The following is a 20,114-nucleotide window of genomic DNA, read 5'->3' on the forward strand; positions in this document are numbered from 1 at the left end:
CCTTACAACCTTCCTGTCTTCAAATTGCTTATTCGTTACTGTAAATTTTATCTAAGGAAGCTTTTCTTTGACTACTATATTTAAAGTGTCATTATCTCATATACCAACTTGCTGTCCATTATATTGTCCTATTCACTTCATATAAGTTATCCTAAGTGCCTAGTCTTTGTGTTTAATTGTTTCCTCTGGTTTTCTCTTCAAACATCAGCTCCATAAAGAAGGAAATCTTATCTAGCTTATCCATCTTGATATGCCTAAGTAGAAGATTTATGGCCAAATAGCAGGCATTCAATAAAAATTTTATAAATACATGGAAAAAAGATTATCAAGGAATAGATAAAAGAGGAGACACACACAGAAAGGACATAAGGGAGAGAAGGAGGGAAGAATCTTTAAAATACATGCAATAAGATAAGCAAGGCAAGCATGAGGAGCCCCCTCAGGAGCCCCCTCACCTTATGTGTTAGGATGCCATGCAACAATGTGTTAAAGGGAGGGAACCAGGACTGCAGAGCTAATACAGAATGTAGCCAAGGCCAGGATTAAGGTCTTTTGATTTCCAATCCAGTGCTCATCACAGCATAACAGAGTCTTTCAACCTTCTCTGATTGATGTGGTTCTTTTGAAGCTAACGTGTAAAGCTTCAGATTTAATCAAGAAACAAGGTATCTGAAGGAGAAAATGATTCTCTGTGCATTAATTGGTGAGTTCATATCTTTTTGCATTTACTTCTCCCACTTGCATTTTGATTAGCAATTTCTTCCATCAATTTAACACCAAAAATTCTCTATAATCAGGGACATGTTATGCTTTGGAACAGACTCAGCGAGTCCCCGAAGCTGACGAGACAGCACTTCAATCCCTTCACCCTGGCTGCTCCAGTGGTGAACAAGCTTCACTGCCAGTCTGATTTCTCAAACCTCTTCAGAAGCAGGCAGTCAGAAACACTGCTATATGCATGGCTTCAGCCTATTGCAAATACAAAAGCTATTGTTCCAAATGCAAAATTCCCTTTTTCTATCATTATTATATTATTATTTTATTTATATTATTAACTTCTTCACCCTTCTAAAGTCCCATTTGGAGAGGTTCCATTTCCTAAGTAAGAACAATTGGTGAAAATTATACATGATTAATATACTTAGTTAAGCATAAATAGGGTGATTAGTATTTGATTAAAATTTCTATCCTCCTTTAATAGTAAATAGACTGTAGGGGGTTGTTTGTTGCCCACTCAATCATATATCTTCCTTCTCTTTTGCTAAAAGAGTCTCAATTTTAAATTATTAGACGAATTGAAGTTGCCGATTATGGTGTGAAAATGAGAGGATTGTGTCCTTTTACCGTATGCTTCTACAGACTCTTGAATACTATTTAACTATGTCATGTCTCCTGGACATTGTACAAAGGATTAAGATAAGCCCTGGGGCTGACACTGTGGTGCAGCAGGTTAACGCCCTGGCCTGAAGCACTGGCATCCCATATGGGTGCCAGTTCTAGACCCGGCTGCTCCATTTCCAATCACCTGGGAGACCCGGAAGAAGCTCCTGGCTCCTGGCTTCAGATCGGTGCAGCTCCAGCCGTTGCAGCCAATTGGGAAATGAACCATTGGATGGAAGACCTGTCTCTCTCTCTCTACCTCTCCTCTCTCTGTGTAACTGTTTCAAATAAATAAATAAATCTTTAAAAAAAAAAAAAAAAGATAAGCCCTGACTATCTTTCTACCATTCCTCTACCTATACACTGGAGTCTGGGCACCCTGATCTAGTTGCTGTTTTCTCTAAGCATGTATTTACCTATATATCCTTGCAAATGTCGTAAATCACAACTCTAATGATGCAATCCCTATTCAGTTATCAAAGCCCAAATGAAATATCACTAAATGCACAACTTAAGCTTATGAACAACTTCCTCCATATTAAAATTAAAAACCTCCATGTTTCCAACAATTCTTCCATGCACTTCCATTGTATTATTCATCAGAATATATTCCCTTCATTTGGTTATATATCTTCTTTAGTAAATAAAACCAGTTACTTGACTGCAAGGATCATGACTCATTCATGTTTGCATTTGTAAAACCTAGCTCAGTGTTTGAAAGAAAAGATCTCAAGTGGTTGATTGAGAAAACTGTACTCCTATATCCTATATGAGAGTGAGTGAATTTGAAAACTGGCTCCACTGTTGATTCCAGCCTCCAAAAATGTACACCCTTGGGGAGGAAAGTGACGGCTCTGGCGCTTAGGTCACTGTCACCCATGTAGTACACTGGATTGAGTTCCTGGTTCCTGGATTCAGCCTGGCCCAGCCTGGACTGTTTGAGCTATTCTGTCTCTCCATCTCTTTTTCTGGCTTTCAAATAAATAAAATACAGAAAAATTTCAAATGCTTTTGAATATTTGATGAATCAAATCAATAAAATATTTAAATGTCATCAAATAAATTATTACCTGATGCAATTTAATAATCTTTCCAGGGGGCTGGCATTGTGCCGCCAGTATCCAATAGTGGAATGCCAGGCTGTGACTACTTGGCTGCTGATCAAGCTCCATGCTAATGTGCATGGAAAGGTAGTGGAGAATTTTCCAAGTTCTTGAGCTCCTGCCATCCATGTAAGAGAGACTAGTTCCTAGCTCCTGGTTTTAGTCTAGCCCAGATCTGAATGTTGTGGTTATTTGGAGAGCAAATCAACATATGAAAGATCACCCTCTCTCTCACTCTCTCTTTCTCTCTCCCTCTCCCTATTGCTCTGCCTTTCAAATAAATAAATTAAGTAAAAAGTATTATTCTATTGGCTTATTTGATTATGTAATGAGCAGAAAGCTAATTAAATTAAATTATGGTAATAAAATGGAACAAAAGATAATAATTGTTAGTGCTGATGATTCTGGTAAGAGTTAAGGTAATAAATATGGTGCACTTTGTATTTTCAACAGGTGGATACAATGTAATCTCTTATCCCACATGCTTGGTGGGGTTCATGTCTCCCTTACTTTGAATCTGGGAGGCATTTGAGATTTTGTGTTATCAGTGGGTTATGACAGAAGTGACATCATATGATTTCCAAGGCTGGATTAAAAAAAGGCAATTTGCTAATTTTGTTTTAGAACACTTATTCTTGGATCCCTGAAATACCAAGAGACGTTCATGCTATGTGAAAGCCAAGCCACAGGAGAGGTTAAATATCATCTCTCTTGGTCTCCTAGTCATCAGCCCAAGCACCACATGTGTAGGGACAGGCCTGTCCCCTTTTTGAACTTCTGACCTATATACTCTGTGAGCATAATAAATTTGTTGCTGTTGTATGCCATTAAGTTTAGATTAGTTTATCACACAGAAATAATACATGGAACAAAAATTTTGGTAAGGAATGGTTATATGCTCATCAACCCCTTTTATGTTTTTCTTAGACACTGGAAGAGCTCATTTGCCAACTCCTTTGCAGTTCATTTGAGTCCATTTGCTTGGATTTTGGCCAATGGGATTTAGAAGACAATATGCCACATTGATGTCTGGTTACTAAACTTCCTATTAATTCACTTACTCTCTCTTTCCTTTTTTATATTAGTGGAGGCCAGTTACAGAGATGACAGTATCAAGTGACTGAATCATTGAGAAGCTACTGGGATTTGGGAGCAGTTGATACTCTAAAAAATACTAACAATCTCTGAGCCTTTAGGATGTGCTAAAGGCTTTGCTAAATACTTTGCATGTGATAAGTTAAACTCTAATCATGCATTATTTGGTCATTTCCATAAGCAGAAGACAAATCTGAAGTTGAGGGGCTGACGCTTCTCTTAGGGGCACAGGTTCGAAACCTGACAACTCCACTTCTGATCCAGCTTCCTGCTCATGTGCCTGGGAAAGCAATGGAAGATGCTCCAAGTGCTTGGGACCTTGTACCCCTATAGGGGACCCAGATAGAATTCTAAGCTCCTGACTTTGGCCTGGCACAGCTCCAGCCATTGTGGCCATTTGAGGAGTAGAGCAGTAGATGAAAGATCTCTCTCATTCCATCTCTCCCTGTCTTTCTGTAACTCTGCCTTTCAAATAAATAAATTTTCAAAATCTGAAGTTGAAAGCATTTTTTCAGAGTCACACAAACATTCTAAAGAAAGAGGATTTCCTCAAATATGGAGTATTGGAATCTTATAGAAGGCTGTGCTCTAAGAGTTGAGATAGCAGGATTCACTGGAAGCGGTTACCCACTTATAAATACAGTGTCAATAGAAGTTTTTTTTTTTTTGACAGGCAGAGTGGACAGTGAGAGAGAGAGACAGAGAGAAAGGTCTTCCTTTGTTGTTGGTTCACCCTCCAATGGCCTCCGCGGCCGGCGCGCTGCGGCCGGCGCACCGCGCTGATCCGATGGCAGGAGCCAGGAGCCAGGTGCTTTTCCTGGTCTCCCATGGGGTGCAGGGCCCAAGCACCTGGGCCATCCTCCACTGCACTCCCTGGCCACAGCAGAGAGCTGGCCTGGAAGAGGGGCAACCGGGACAGAATCCGGCGCCCCGACCGGGACTAGAACCCTGTGTGCCGGCGCTGCTAGGCGGAGGATTAGCCTAGTGAGCCACGGCGCCGGCCTTCAATAGAAGTTTTTGATAAGCAGCTACTACAAAGTAGTCTCCAAATCACTAACGTTGGTGATAATAGTAAATATATAAAAATCCATTTTTTGCTTTATTTATTTTCTAGTAAATAAACCAACATGGACTGGTTAAAATGTATTTTTTAGCCATTTTAAGGTTAAAAACAATTGTTATATTATCTTTCTATATTTTATGGCTTTAATTAAATTTCTGATTTTTGCTCCAAACATTGCACTAGAAGACAGTATAAAACAGATTTTTAATCATTAAATTTGTGGACAATTTTATGGCTTTTCAGAGCTTATAATACCAAGGGACTTATAACATTAGATAATGTATGTAAGAGACACTTAGCAACTTCCACAAGCCCGACCTCAAGGATCTTTAACTCTTCCACAACTCAAATAATACACAAAACCTGCAAGTCTCAGAGCTGGCCTATAATTACCATATTTTTAAAAAGCAATCTAGCCTTGTGCACCAAATTGTTAGGAAACTGGCACAGTTTTATCCATGGTGTGATCTATACCCTGATTTAAATCCCAAGCTCTAGCCCCCACAGCCATTGCTGGCAGCCAGGTCTGTGTCAGGCTCCACCCCCAACCTAACGGGATTCGCTGCTCCTGCTTCCCTGCCTGCCCTCAGACAAAGTTTCAAAAGGGCCTGTTCCTAACACGTGGCTCTCTCTAGCCTCCTCCTCTGGTCTCTTGGTTCTTCTCTCTTGGCTTCTCTCCTGCTCTCTTGATTCTTCTCTCTGGGCTCTCCTCTCCTGCTCTCTGCTCTCCCCTCCTCCTCTCTTCTCTGCTCCATCTTCTCTCCTCACTAGCTCCTCTCCTCTGGCTCTCTCTCTTATACTTTCTCTCTTTCCCTTCGCCGTCCCTTCACTGCGGTCTGTTGGGTGTTCCCCAATAAACCCTTTCCCTTATTCTGGTGTTCGGTGTGTTTTGTGACGGCTAACATTAATATATAACACAGATGAAATGAAGGACTTTTAAAACAAGCACGCACAACTAATTTTATTGAAACTTGCATGAAGACTAAAAGCTTCAATATTCACATGTACTGTGCATCCATGATTACATTAGTGGCCATGACATAAAATACTTAGTAGGAATTTGTGGTACTCTTAAAATCGTCTTAAATTAAAGATCAAGTGAATTTGAAATCTTGATGAAAGTGCTAATCAAACCAGTTTCCTGTTGTACCTCATTTTGCAACATAAAATATGAAAAAGTAACATCACTTTTGCTCTCACCCTATATCCCTTGGAATCCAATCATGACATTTCAAACAAATGTCAAATTTGGAAACCAAATTAACCACTTAATATTTAATATAAAATATCCTGACATCTGATTTTGTTTTAAAGGGCTAAGAATTCCTTCCTTCAGAGAGCTCACATTCTTGTATGGGGAGAAAGATACATACAGCAATAGTCCATAACATGTCAAAAGCCTTGGCAGATACTATGTATGCATAAACCGGACTAAGAAGACGGAGCATGGCTGAGTTGAGAAATGCCATTTTATACATAACTCTATAGGATCTGTGCAGGATGTTGTACAAGTAATGTTGCAGTGAACACAAAGAGGACTCACATGTGGTTTCCTGGAAGAACGCATTGCAGTCAGAGAAAACAGGAAGTAGAAAGATGCCAGAAACATGGGTGGGTGTGGAAAATTGCAGGAAAAGCCAGCAGGCCAATGTGTTTGAATCAAAGGGAGCAGGGAGTTGTGGAGTAAGTGTTCTTCAACAAATTGCCCAGCGAGTGACTCTTGGGGTTTATGTGTTTATAACTGGTCCGTCATCAAAGGGTAGTCAATGAAATCTAAAGTCTCCCGTGGTGTGAAAACATTAAGCTGCTTCCTTATCCTGTGGTAAAAGAAAATGTTCTGAAGCAGGTGTCTAAAGACCCGAAGTCTCGTCCTGTGACTTCTCCTATCACTGTGTGACCTCCAGCACCTCAATTCACTTACAGATCTTTTATTATCAGACTCCAGAATATTTCTCCCTTTGAAACTCCATCTTTTATTTTATAGAGATGAGAAGTATAAAATTTTCAATCTCTTTCCCTCTCTTTGCTACTCTAAAGCCTATTTTAAAAAGTTACCACTTCCTAAGTTATATTTTTTCAGAGTACATTATCTGAATGATTTATTTAACTCTCTATGAATTACTTTTGAAATGTAACCAGGGAGTTTAAATTTCTTTTTTCAAATACTGTTTTCTGTTTGAGGTAGGAGGGGAAAGAAAGAGAGAGGGAGTGCTCTTCTGTCTGCTGGTTCACTCCCCAAATGGTTTCAAAGGCTGGAGCCGGGACAGCAGAAGTCAAGAGCCAGGAATTTCATGCATGACTCCACGTGGGTGCAGGGTTCTCAGTACATCTTCTACTGATTTCCCAGGCATCCAAACAGGGAGCTGAATCAGAAGCACAACAGCTAGGACTCAAACTGGTATTCTATGCGGGATGCCTATGTCACAGGTGGTGGCTTAACCTACTGCACAATGCTGGCCTCAGACTATTTTTTTTAACTTTTATTGGCATTTTAGAAATTTTCTTTCAACAAATTAGTAGACACATATAAATTATACATATGTATGGGCTACCATGTGATATTTTATTACATGTATATGTTATTTTATGTCCAATGAGAATAAGTGCATTTATTCTTTGAAGCATTTAAATTTTCTTTATAAGAATAATACAGTGGGGGCCGACATTGTGGTGTAGCAGGTAAAGCCTCAGACTGTGAAGCCAGCATTCCACGTGGATGCTCATTTGTGTCCTGCCTGCTCCATTTGTGTCCAGCTCCCTGCTAATGCACCTGGGAAAGTAGCAGAATGTGGCTCAGGTGCTTGGGCCCTGCTCACACCTGGGAGACTTGAAAGATGCTCTGGGCTCCTGGTTTAAGTCTGGCTAAGCCCTGCCTTTGTGGCCATCTGGGGCATGAACCAGCAAATGGAAGATTCTCTCTGTCTCTCCCTCCCTCTCTGTTAACTCTGACTTTCAAATTAAAAATAAGGCTTTGAAAAAAAGAAAAGATCACTGACTAGGACAATTCTGTAGCTTAACCAATGTTGGACAATGAATATTATTTCTTGCTTTGGCCATCTCTGTTCCCTTACTCAAAAGTCTCTTCAAATGGTATACACATGAGAAGGCCATTACATGTGCTGAGAGTATGACTTCAGTTTTTGCTGCTCAGTGCCAGCTGGAATTTGGGTTTCTTTACCTTTAACTTTTTTCTTTATTAACAGAGATAAAGGTAGGAGCCCCACTATAGAATTCTGCCTACTGCAGTTTGATTTAAATTTGCATATAAAGCTAAGGTTATTTTGCTGCAGGCCTTTATTAAGTTCCCTTAGGAAGTCCCCTGGTAGCTGGCTTCTTTACAAACTGGCTCTGATACTATAAAGGAGTCATATCGTTTCCAAAAAGGACAGCGTATTTGTACTGGATTCCATGGCAAGCTGCCTGCGAGAATGAACAGCAGAGTGACTAAGATGAATTTAGGAAACCTGCTTAACACTGGGAATTGAAAAGGTCTAAAAACCTTTGTATGTTAAATAAATTTTAAATGGTGCCTGGATAGATTTCCTGCAGTCAACAAAGGAACTATAAGACTGCAAGAGGACAAGCTAATATGAGACAGCATTCAGGCTATAGAAAAGTTTTCCCTGGGGCTGGAAAACCAGGTTGACAGGGAACTATGATCATTAGCGTCCAGCACTACAGAAAACTGCCCAGTGATTGGAGATAATACACCATGGAGCTTCAAACAATGCGTCATGACCCAGAGTAACTAGAGTGAGCATGACAATTTCTAATACAAATTCAACACTTTTAAGAGTAAATGGAGGGGACGGCACTGTGGCTCACTAGGTTGATCCTCTGCCTGTGGCACCGGCATCCCCTATGGGCGCCGGGTTCTGGTCCTGGTTGCTCCTCTTGCAGTCCAGCTCTCTGCTGTGGCCTGGGAGGGCAGTGGAGGATGGCCCAAGCCTTTAGGCCCCTACACCAGCATGGGAGACCAGGAAGAAGCACTTGGCTCCTGGCTTCAGATCAGTGCAGCGCCGGCCGTGGCCATGGCCATTTGGGGAGTGAACCAACAGAAGGAAGACCTTTCTCTCTATCTCTCTCTCTCACAGTCTGTCAAATAAATAAAGAGTAAATGGGGGTATAATCTAAGATTATCCTATGCAGATCAATACATACATTCACTCCAAATCACTGCATCTTGAACATACTTAGCAAATACTTGTTTTATAAAAACTCATTCATAATCCCAAGGATCTTAAGACAAAATTAATATTACTATGACCTTTAAAAAACAAAGAAAAATAAATGAGGGAATAAAATTGACAAATTTATATATCCTGTAAGCCTCAAAAATGAATTTCAAGATTTACAGCAATCAAACACAAGACTAAAATTTAGTTTTGCCTGCCTCTGACCAACATCACAAGAGAGTACCACACATCATATCATTAGTCAGGGAAAAGAATAAGATTCAAAATTTGAAGAACAATTTCTACTGAATGTGTACCAGTTTTATACCTTCATAAAGTAAAAAAAATTAAGTTAAGTCATTGGTAAGTCAGGGATTTTATATATATATATATATATACACACACACAGTTTTCTCTCTGATATGTATAAATGATTTGATTTTTGGTTTTCCCAAGACCTTAGGTGCTAACTTGCATCTTGATCCCTTTAGCCTTTCTATTATAATATCTTCCATTGCATCCATTTGTACAATTGTGCTCTCAAATGTCTGTTTTATTTTTCTTTACAAATTCCACAAATGATTGCAATTTTGTAGAATGCTCTGTGTAGCCTAACTATGATACCCAGGCCTATCAGTTACTATTGATGCATTGCTGATATCTTCTTGGAACTTTTATTTCCATTTTATAGTCACACTAAGTTCAGAGATTTTCAAAACTGAAATTTACTCTCACTTAAACATTACATTCACCAGTCCTACTGGATCTTCCTACTGTAAGAACCTGTCATCCTGTCTCAGAGTTGCCACCTATTTATGTATGTATGTATGTATGTGTGTGTATTTATTTCAGATCACAAAGGCTTGATTGTTCCTGAGCAGGAGTCTCAGTTAGTACCTCCGAGGGTATCCTTTAACTAAGAATAAACAGGTAGATAAACTGTTAAACTCTAGTGTGGTAATTATGGGACAAGTTCATAGATGTTCCCAGAATCCACTCAGATCAAGTCACCTGCAGTGACTCATAATTATACCTTATTGACGTCCTTCTTGTCCTGGCCTCACTTTTTCCTAAGTGGACTACTGATAACACAAAGAAAAGTATTTCTCAAGATCTGTCTTCCAACGAACAAATCCTAAGGTACATCTGTACACACATATTTCCTGAAGACTTAAATTTTTCAGTAACTTAGAAAATATTAATATTTTACAAAAATGCATAATCCTGGTCTCTGTATATACAATGTTCCTGCAACAAATGATGTATTTACACTCTTGAGAAGGTGGCATCTATGGGTATTTCCCCAAAAGACAACTCCAAACCATGAGAGTTCAATATTTTGTTGTTGTTCTTATCAATTCCACTATAGCAGTAAGAAGGATTTTTTCTATTTATTCAAGAAAAGAAAGCAAATCACCTTAAGGATTTTGTTTGGCTCCTGATCATGCTATATGACACCTGCACAGAACAACAATTATCATTTCTGCACACACCACAGGTAAATGTACTCATTTGTTTAAATTGCCACAAGATACATAAACGAAAGTGTTATTTTTGATGGTAAATCTGACTTTGGGGATACACATGAATTTCTGCAGTTCCCACAGATTTCAGCATTGACATTAAAGAATGGAAATCAAACAATTCTTCCAATCATTCAAAGCATCCCCAAAGAATCCTGTAATAACTCATTGGAAGGTAAGGCTAACTTACCCGAATCATCATGACTGAACATCTGATATCATGAATTGTATCATAGATCTTCTTTGAGATGTCCACAAATTGATTATCATCAAACACATTCAAGGAGTTCTTGCTTAATGCTTCCAAGGCAACATTCACTTGTGTTACAAATTCAGGAATCACTATTAAAATTAACAAGAAATAGAAGATTGTCATTTTTGGCTTTTTATAGATTCTAAGAAATGTAGAACTGCATTTTTAAGTTAATATTTGGCTAATACACTTTTAACTATTTTAAATGTAGGTATATAAAACATTTTGGCAGGATTTTCTCACATGTAAGGGATTTAAAAACAATTTTATAGAAATGTTTTAAAGATTATCTTTGTCTTTTAAGTAATGTCTATTTTTCCCATGCAACCAACCATATATTCTATCCAATATAAACCTAACAATATTTAAATAAAAGGATCAGTGTGGACAACAGTTGCAAAAGATATTTAAAGATATAAAGATATTTAAACAAAGATAGCAGATAAGCTCTTAATACAGGCAAACTTAGTTAAAAGTACTAACTCTTTCTTAGAGAAATAATACTACTGTAAACTTTATTTGGTAAGTTGTTCTTCCTACAATAAAAAGATAAGAGAAACTGACCATATCATATGCAAACTCTTCCTAAAATAACAAAACACTGAATGAGTATGGGAATTAATCTATTAGCAAAACCAAGTCATGGATTAAAAAAAGTTATCCAGTTTATTTATTAATTTGAAAGGCGAGTGGCGAGAGAAGTGGGGAGGGGAGAGGGAGAGAAGGAGAGAATCTTTCATCTCCAGGAGAGAGAAAGGAGAGAGAGAGACAGACAGACAGACAATCTTCCATCTCCAGGTTCACTCATCAAAGGGGCACAACAGCCAGGACTGGGCTAGGGTGAAGTCAGGAGCCAGGAACTCCATCTCAGTCTCCCATCCGGGTGGCAGGAACTCAAGTGCTTTAGCTGTCTTCTGCTGTTTCCCAGCTGCATTAGCAAGGAGTCAGATTAGAAGTGGTATAGCTGGGTCCTCAACTGTCAATCTGATAGGGAACACTGGCATCCCAAGTGGTGAAACTTGCCTCTGGATATATTTTTAATGTTTTAAAATAAGCCCTATTTTGCAAGTTTACTTTTTTTTTTTACTTTTTAAAAATTTATTTATTTATTTATTTATTTTGACAGGCAGAGTGGACAGTGAGAGAGAGACAGAGAGAAAGGTCTTCCTTTTGCCGTTGGTTCACCCTCCAATGGCCACTGTGGCCGGCGCATTGCGCTGATCAGAAGCCAGGAACCAGGTGCTTCTCTTGGTCTCCCATGCGGGTGCAGGGCCCAAGCACTCGGGCCATCCTCCACTGCACTCCCAGGCCATAGCAGAGAGCTGGCCTGGAAGAGGGGCAACCAGGACAGAATCTGGCACCCTGACTGGGACTAGAACCCGGTGTGCCGGCGCTGCAGGCAGAGGATTAGCCTATTGAGATGCCGGCCCCAAGTTTATTTTTAATGTTAATTTTTAGCATTTATTAACTCTTCACTAAGTTTATGGCACTTTTCTAAGTGTTCAATGTTATTTAAATCTTAAAACAGCCCAGTATTAAGCTAGAGTTATTAATTAGTAGAACTAGAGAGAGAATTCAAGAATCTTCCCCAGAATCTTTCTTCTAACGAACAACAGAAAGGAGATTTGAACTCAGACTGCCAAAATGCAGAATCTACATTCTTAACTACTATATTGAGAAAGACTTGCCCCAGGTAAACATGCAGGATGAAAACAGAGTGTTAGGACAATGATTCTAAATCTGTAAAAAAAAAAAAAAAAAAAAAAAAAAGACAGTATTTCAGTATTTTAACTGGCATATAAATATTGATTAATTCCCTATATCCAAATCTTTATCTGCATAGATGGCAGACCTTTTCTTGTAATCCTGCCCTGTTACTGATAAGGGGAAATGTTGATGATTTACATGGGCACTAATTTTTTTTTTTTTCCAGCCTCCTGTTTCCTCCAGCTGCTAACATGTATCATCGACACCTTGTTAGTCACCATACCTGTCAGGAATATCAACTGTGACCTTCTCTGTCCATTGTTTGGTGCACTGCCCAATAAAAAGTGGCAGATAATGTATGTAGCTATTCAAATTAAATTCATTACCCTTGAATAGTTCATAACACCACAAACTCTAAAGATAAACATAAATTTTTTTTCTACTCAGAAAAATTTTCTACTATGTTTGTCTTAGTCCACTTTATGTTGCTAATAGTCACAGACTAAGTTAGAAACAAAGAGTTTGATTTTGGCTTACAGTTATGGTTCAAGGTCACAGAAATGTACACAGTGAAGACCTTACTAGAAGAGGCCTGAGGCAGCACAAGTTGTAAGAAACTGAGCATTTAAGACCTAGCCAAGCTACCTTTATGTTAGACTCACTGATGAGCTAAACCTTCCATTATTCCAGTAATCCATTCATTGATTAATCGCAGGAAGAGAATAATCCATTCATGAAAGCAAAGCCCTCATCACCTATTAAAGGTTCCTCTTATTATCTCATACTGGTAAAAAAAAATAAACATGAGTTTCAGAGAAGACAAACTGTAATCAAATCATAGTAATGTTCTATCCTGATGCTCAGTCACCCTTGAAAAAAATCCCAATGCTTTCTTTTGATTTCCTATTCTTCTTAATCCTGTACATCCAAATGTATACTAAGTACCATCTGCTCTACGTCATGATTGTAAGTCTATTGCCAATGTTTAGCCCTGCTTTCTCAAGCTATCAACATATCTTGTTTGAGACTACACAATAGTAATTCCTCTGCCCACATTCTACTCATCTTTCAAATGCATTTTAAGTGTGATCTTATTAATTACATATGCTCTTATCATTAAGTGTAATGGCATTTGCCACATAGTGGATACTTAATATAACTGTTATGTGTGTTTGTGATGTCCCTACATTGTTTATATGTCTTAATGATCCCTTGAAATATTATCTTTTTTGTATTCTAAATATCTATCCTGGCACATCATAGATAAAAAGAACTGAATGAATTTAGTGATTGAATGAATCAACAAGTAAGTGGATACAATATGTTAAAGCCAGACAAAAGCAAATGTGCAATGTAATATGGCGATTTAGATTTTATTCATATTTGGAAAGCTCCAAAAGTGATGTTTCTATGTAAGCATATGGGAACATTCAAACAAAATCAGTTAACCATCACAATTAATAGTTTTGAGAGAGGAGGGAATACTTAAGAAAATATGTCCAGTTAATTACATTTCCTTCAGGTTCTTGGGTGAACAGAAAATTATTCACAAAACTACAATTCTAAAGAACAGAATAGGAGCCCCTGTTGAGGCACAGAGCATTGCAATGCTAGAATCCCTTAAGACCACAGTTTCAATTCCCAACCCAGCTGCATACTAATCTACTTGGAAAAGCAGCAGAAGATGTCCCAAGTTCTTGGGCCCCTGCCACCCACATGGGAGGCTGGAATGCAGTTTCAGGCTCCTGGCTTTGACCTAGCCTAGCCCCAGGCCATTGCAGCCATTTGGGGAGCCATTCAGCAGACAGAAGATAGATTTCTCTCTCTCCTCCCCATCCCCAATCCCTGCTTTTAAAATAAAAATTTAAAAATATTTTTTAAAAAACAAAGAACAGGACAGTGTGGCTTCCAACCTCTTTGTCATCCTCTATTAACTCTAAATACATAGTTAAATACAAAGAGATAGGCTTTCTAAACCTCAGTGATGTGTTGTTTACAACATTTTTTCATAGTCCTCCCCTTTAAAAATGGTTTTCTCTCTGGATGGGCATTTGGCACAGCAGGTAAGTCACTGCTTGGAATGCCAGCATTCCATACTGGAGAGTCTCTTCCTATTCCTAAATACTTCATTTCTGATCCAGTTTCCTGCTATTGAGTACCCTGGGGGATAGCACATGGTGGCTCAAGTACTCAGGTTCCTGCCACCCATGCAGGAGATTCAGATTGAGTTCTGGCCTTTTGGCTTAAGCCAGGCCAACCCTAGTTGTTCAGGCAAATGTGAACTGAACCAGTCATTAGAAGCTTTCTCTCCATCTTTCTCTCATCTGTCTCTCTTCCTTTCAAATAAAGTGAAAATCAATAAATAACATCTTAAAATGTTTTTATCACATATCAAACAAGTATGCAATACTGTAATAATCTGTTTTCTCTACCAATACTTTGAACTTGATATTACCATCTCTACAATCATACAATTGCTCCAGTCATCTTTCCATGTAGATTTTGGAAAAAATGAAAACATAAAACCATGTGAAGACCTATTTTTCACTCCCTGTGATATAATGTGAGGATTTTTAAGCAAAACACATAGTTTTCTGATTGTTAAATGATTTTGTTTTAACTCTTCTAGGAGCCTCTCACTAATATTAGCCTCAATAAAATAAAGTTTGCTAGAAGCAAATGTTTAATTTCCGAAGTCAGATGGTGCTACTCTTTTTTCACTCTGAAAACACAAATGAGCTATTCAACACTCATTTCATTAGCTTAAACATGCACTGTGGGTATGCTTTACTTACACTATGGACATATGGCTGCTTGGATCAAGCAACAATGAATATTTTAATATAAAGGGAACAGATTTAATGTAGCTCATGGATACAATTCTGAGACTACAGTGACACTTCCATTCCTTCCTCTCTTTCACTCCTTTCCTCTTTTTTTCCCCTTTCCTTCTCCCTCCTTCACCCCTCTCCTCTTCATTCCTTCTTTTTTCTGTCTTTAATGTTTGAGATGATGCTGTCTTAATTTACATTATCAAAGGCTTAATCCTCCACTAAGTAAAGAATAAGTAAAAAGTAGGACAATAGTTCAGCAAGAATATAGGCAAGGGCTCTACATAATAATCAAATGAAAAAATGTCAACGTTACATACAGTATACATTTTAAAACTAATCACAATCACGGAAACTCTAGCAGTGTGTCATTCTTAACCATTTGAGAAAGGTATAAAACAAAGTTTGGTGAAATTATATTTGTAGCAATACTGACAGACAAAAGTATTCTTTCTGAAAAAAAAAAAACAAAAGAAATAAAAAATTTTAATGGTTTTAGGAAAACACAGGGTTTATTAAAAACAGCCAGTTAATGGTAATTTAGATGGAATAAAAGATGAACAAACCTGTTTTTAACCCATACTCTACTTACATTTCAAGGAAACAAGATTTACACATAATACATAATCAGGCCATATATTCATTGACAAGGAAGTAGGGTATCTTAAACAAATTCATTCTAATCAATTAAAGTGCCAGGTAAGATAAACTGCTCTGAACCTTAGAGTGTAGATTTATTAAATGAAAGTGGCCTTTGGGTCAATACATTGTCAACTTCAAACAATGTATCTTGTCTGCTTGATACTGCCAGATTCTAAACCAATTCTGAATTCATCTGAAGTCTGTTTTTGGTCCATCAACTTTCTTCAGAATATTCAGAATAATAGTCAACATTCATTGAGTTCCCACTCAACTTGGCAGTGTGCTAAGCACTGCGTGTGTGTGACTCATTCACTCCCCAGAGCAGCTGTCCCAGGCAGAAACCATTACTACCCTGATTTTACCTATGAGGAAACTGAGGTCATTCAGCTACTAAGTGACGGGTGATTGTGACAACAGGAACTGCTCTCTGCACAGGAAAGCCACACTGCCTCCCTCTTTTGGGTAAGTGAAGTTTTTATGGCTTGAAAACTATAGTTTGACCTGTTTGGGTTCATGAAAGTGAAATAATTCTCTGTACAATCTAGTGACACTCAACATAAAGTTATGTGATTTGTCTCACTGTTTTGTGTAATATTAATTTTTCAGCCACACTGTTATATAGTATGTTATTGGATAATTATACCATGATTTATTTATCCATTCTATGGCTGATGGCTATCCAGAAATTTTCCAGTTTTGGACTATTATATATGAAAACAGTGCTGCAATGAACAACTTAGCGTATGTCTTTTGGTGATACGTATGTGTATTTGTAGGAATTATATATGTTAGTGAATAGGTTGGCCATGGAATACACCTATAGGTCATGTTAGTAGATGCTGACAGTATCCAAGGTAGTTGGAAAAAATTTTACTCCCTGAACATTTAGCTTTTTGAGTATATCCTCCTTGTAGACTGGTACATTCCATCACTTACATTTTTGTCTTTCAGGAGGGTGTGTCTCTCTCTTTAATATCTCTATTAGAGATCTACAGTATATACTGGAATTCTGTTTGTTAAGACCATGGGTTACTTTGATATTTTATCTTCTTTCCTGTCTTATGTGCCTTTGGACTGTTACATTTTTCTTCGTTTAGATAAATTACCATTTTATCTATTGTTCAAGTTCATTCTAAATTTTTTTCTTTTAGTGTCACCATCCTGTCTATTGTTCAAGCTCATTCCTAAATATCTCCACTACCTATCATCAAGAAAAACATTTAGCAGCAAGTGACTAAAACAAAAATAGAGAGTCAAAACGATCCAATATCTGTACTTGGAGCAAAATGCATTTCAATGTTCAGGGAATATCTTGGGGTATAGAAATGGAAAGAAGTGTTGAGGAAAGTATCTTTAAAGAAGCTATGACATATATAGTAGAAGAAATACATCTTTTTGTGATCTGTGGCATTAAAATGACTCTTTCCGTGGATTGGGGAGGTTCCTTAAGGGAAAACAAATGAGTTAATCCCAGTTTTCTAAATTCCAACTTTCTGCCCAGCTGTCTATGGCTATTAGTAAGTAACACTATTTTCACAACCTTATCTGCTCAGTGACTTTCTACCCATTTTTTAGATTCAGTTTAGAAGTCATTTCCTCTGTGAAACTTTCCATGACTATCATGTCTTCAACTCCATTAGGTACTGATGCTTAAACAAAGATTCTGGTTTCTCTAACTGTATAGTTTTGTTTTTACTCAGCCTTTCCCCAAATCCTGTCAGTGAGGTTTAAAACACAAAAACTGTCATGTTGTCTTTGTTTCCACAGGAAAAATAGTAGGTACCAGAATAAAAATTCAAACTCAGATACTCTGACTCAGAGCCTGTGCTAATAACCGGTATGTAGTATGTTCTACTGCTTGGTTGCAAGAAAAGTCACCCAGAGACACAAATACAAAACAGTGTGGGTCACTGAGGATAAAGAAAAGAGATACATCTTTAAGAGAGAAAAATATCATAATCCAGAAATATTAAAATCATATTGACATTAGATTTTTAATGAGCAACACTAGATACTGAAGGAAAAATTGTGATATAATACTTGCAAACTCTATGGATAATTATTTTAAATTTTAAATTAAGTAATCAGCCAATCCATCAAGTGAATAGTATGATTTTTTCAGACATTCAAATACACAGAATTTTTAATTTCCCTGAACTCTCTATTAGAAGATACATGGAAAACAAACTCTTAAACTAAGAGATGAACTGAAAGATCAAAGCATGAGGCTGAGTAAACAGTGGAGTCCAAACCCCAGGGGAATTGATGTGTATTGCAGCACTGACACAATACGGATATGTGTGGATGTTTTTGAGAGCGAGGATTTTATTAGGGAAGCAGGGAAATACTACTATGTAATGGGGTAAGACAAAAAAGAAGCCTGTGAGATTAGACTAAATTGAGGATGTTGGTTTTTTTATTCATTATTTTGTACAAAGATATATATTACTGTTTGTGAAAGAATGAAGGAGGAAAAGGAAAGAATATCCTACTCTGCATGTTTTCACTCACACTTGAACTCACAAGAAGGATAAACAAAGGACTACAGAGGCTTGTTAACTACAAGGTATGATAAAAGTAAGAAAGAAGTGACCTGAGAAGATTCATTTTTAGAATAGTTTTTGCATATATTTAACTTTTGTAAGAATATTAAAAATAATTATAAAATTTCAAAATAAAATTGAATCAATAAGTTATAGTGTGTTTGTGTGTGTGTATGTGTGTGTGGGAGAAGGAAACTCAGAAGCAATTTTAATAGCAACATATGACTATATTTTGAATTTCCAAAGTGTACACTATTGAGTTGCTCACAACTGAGTAATGTCAAGTGCTGCATTGTCCTATACAGTAACCACTACATAGATACTGCTATTTGGGTTTAAATTAAATTAATAACATTTAAATACAATGACAAATTCATTGCCTCATTTACTCTATGCCTATATAATATATATGTAATATATATTATGCATATATATAATATAGCTAATATATATTATACATATACTACATATATATCTACACTGTCCAACATACTAGCTATATTATAGATGTATAATATATACATATGTATAATATATGCAAGTATTATATAATATTGCAAATATAATACATATGTATAATATATACATATATATAATATAGCTAGTATATTGGACAGTGTGGATAACTCAGGGCTCATCACAAAAAAATTCTGTTACACATCACATTTCTCAATATTTGCCAGGCAATTATTTATTTAGTAGCTGCTCTCTTTGGGATCTTGGAAGAGTCACTTGGGTACCACTTGGTAATTTTTCTCTATTTCACTGATATGAGTACAAAGCTTTGAGAAAGTCCTATGTGAAAGATAAAAATGGTCCTGGGCAAAACTACATATCAGAGTCTATCTACTGATACCACTCTTAACTTTGTTCATTGACATATATCCTCCTTAGTACTAATACAGATGACAATCTAACCAAGAAAATATATCATTGTTGTTTGAAAAATTACAGATGCTATATTTGCTGTATTAATTGTGACAATCCCTAGAAGGTTATTGATTTATATATCTGTTAAATTGTTCAAATTTTAATATATGTTGAGAATATCTGGAATTTTACTTTCAACTTGTCATTTTTCTCCTAATAAAACTTTTAATTATGTTTACTAAGCTGCAACATTATAGTTAAAGGTTAGGAATTATAAATTATTAAAAATAATAATGCTCTCCCTCACATTACATGCATTTTTTATGGTACATAAAAACTTCCTATATGGAGAGGCATAAAATATAGACTTTAAAAACAAATTTATTTCTATTATATTTAATATTCATATTTCTTGAATCTTCTAGTATTACCAATTTTTAAAACTCTATAAAACTCAAAATAGCATGATATAATATATGTTTAATCAACACAAAGAGATTTTTCTACAATTTATAAATATTTATTTATTTTGAACTTCTTGGCAACAAGACCTGGTATGCTGAATTACTCCTTTTCCTAATATTTGTTTAGATAATGAAAAATTCATGTTTTAAGTGCAGCTGAGGAGCTTCCTATTTAAAAGAACTTAAGGGACTTTTTAAAATAAATATTTACCCTCTAATTTCTATCTATTTGCAAAGCTTGATTTTATATGGCCATTCATAAGCACTATTTTAAGAAAGTCTACTAAAGAAAATGTTGACTATGTTAAATTTCTTGATACAAATGAAAATGAATTAGATCTCTGTGTGTAGAGATATGAAATAAGAACCCTACTCTACACCTCTACAAATATTAATTCAAAATGGATCAAGGATCTAAATCTATGAACTGATACCATCAGATTACTAGAGGAGAACATTGGGGAA

At 36.8% G+C, this 20,114-nt stretch overlaps 1 protein-coding gene across 2 annotated transcripts in view; it reads right to left on the reverse strand.

Moving 5' to 3' along the window:
* The window catches only part of CTNNA3 (catenin alpha 3), a 1,694,949-nt gene that overhangs the window by 330,737 nt on the left and 1,344,098 nt on the right, over positions 1 to 20,114 (reverse strand). For both annotated transcript variants that reach the window (XM_017348752.4, XM_070057731.2), the window contains exon 13: positions 10,530 to 10,681. In XM_017348752.4, the coding sequence (XP_017204241.3) occupies positions 10,530 to 10,681 (152 nt within the window). The remainder of the gene's footprint in view (positions 1 to 10,529; positions 10,682 to 20,114) is intronic.

The sequence above is a fragment of the Oryctolagus cuniculus genome, chromosome 15 (genome assembly GCF_051225735.1).
Source record: "Oryctolagus cuniculus isolate XC-2025 breed Fujian yellow rabbit chromosome 15, ASM5122573v1, whole genome shotgun sequence".
In the NCBI taxonomy this organism is placed as follows: domain Eukaryota; kingdom Metazoa; phylum Chordata; class Mammalia; order Lagomorpha; family Leporidae; genus Oryctolagus; species Oryctolagus cuniculus.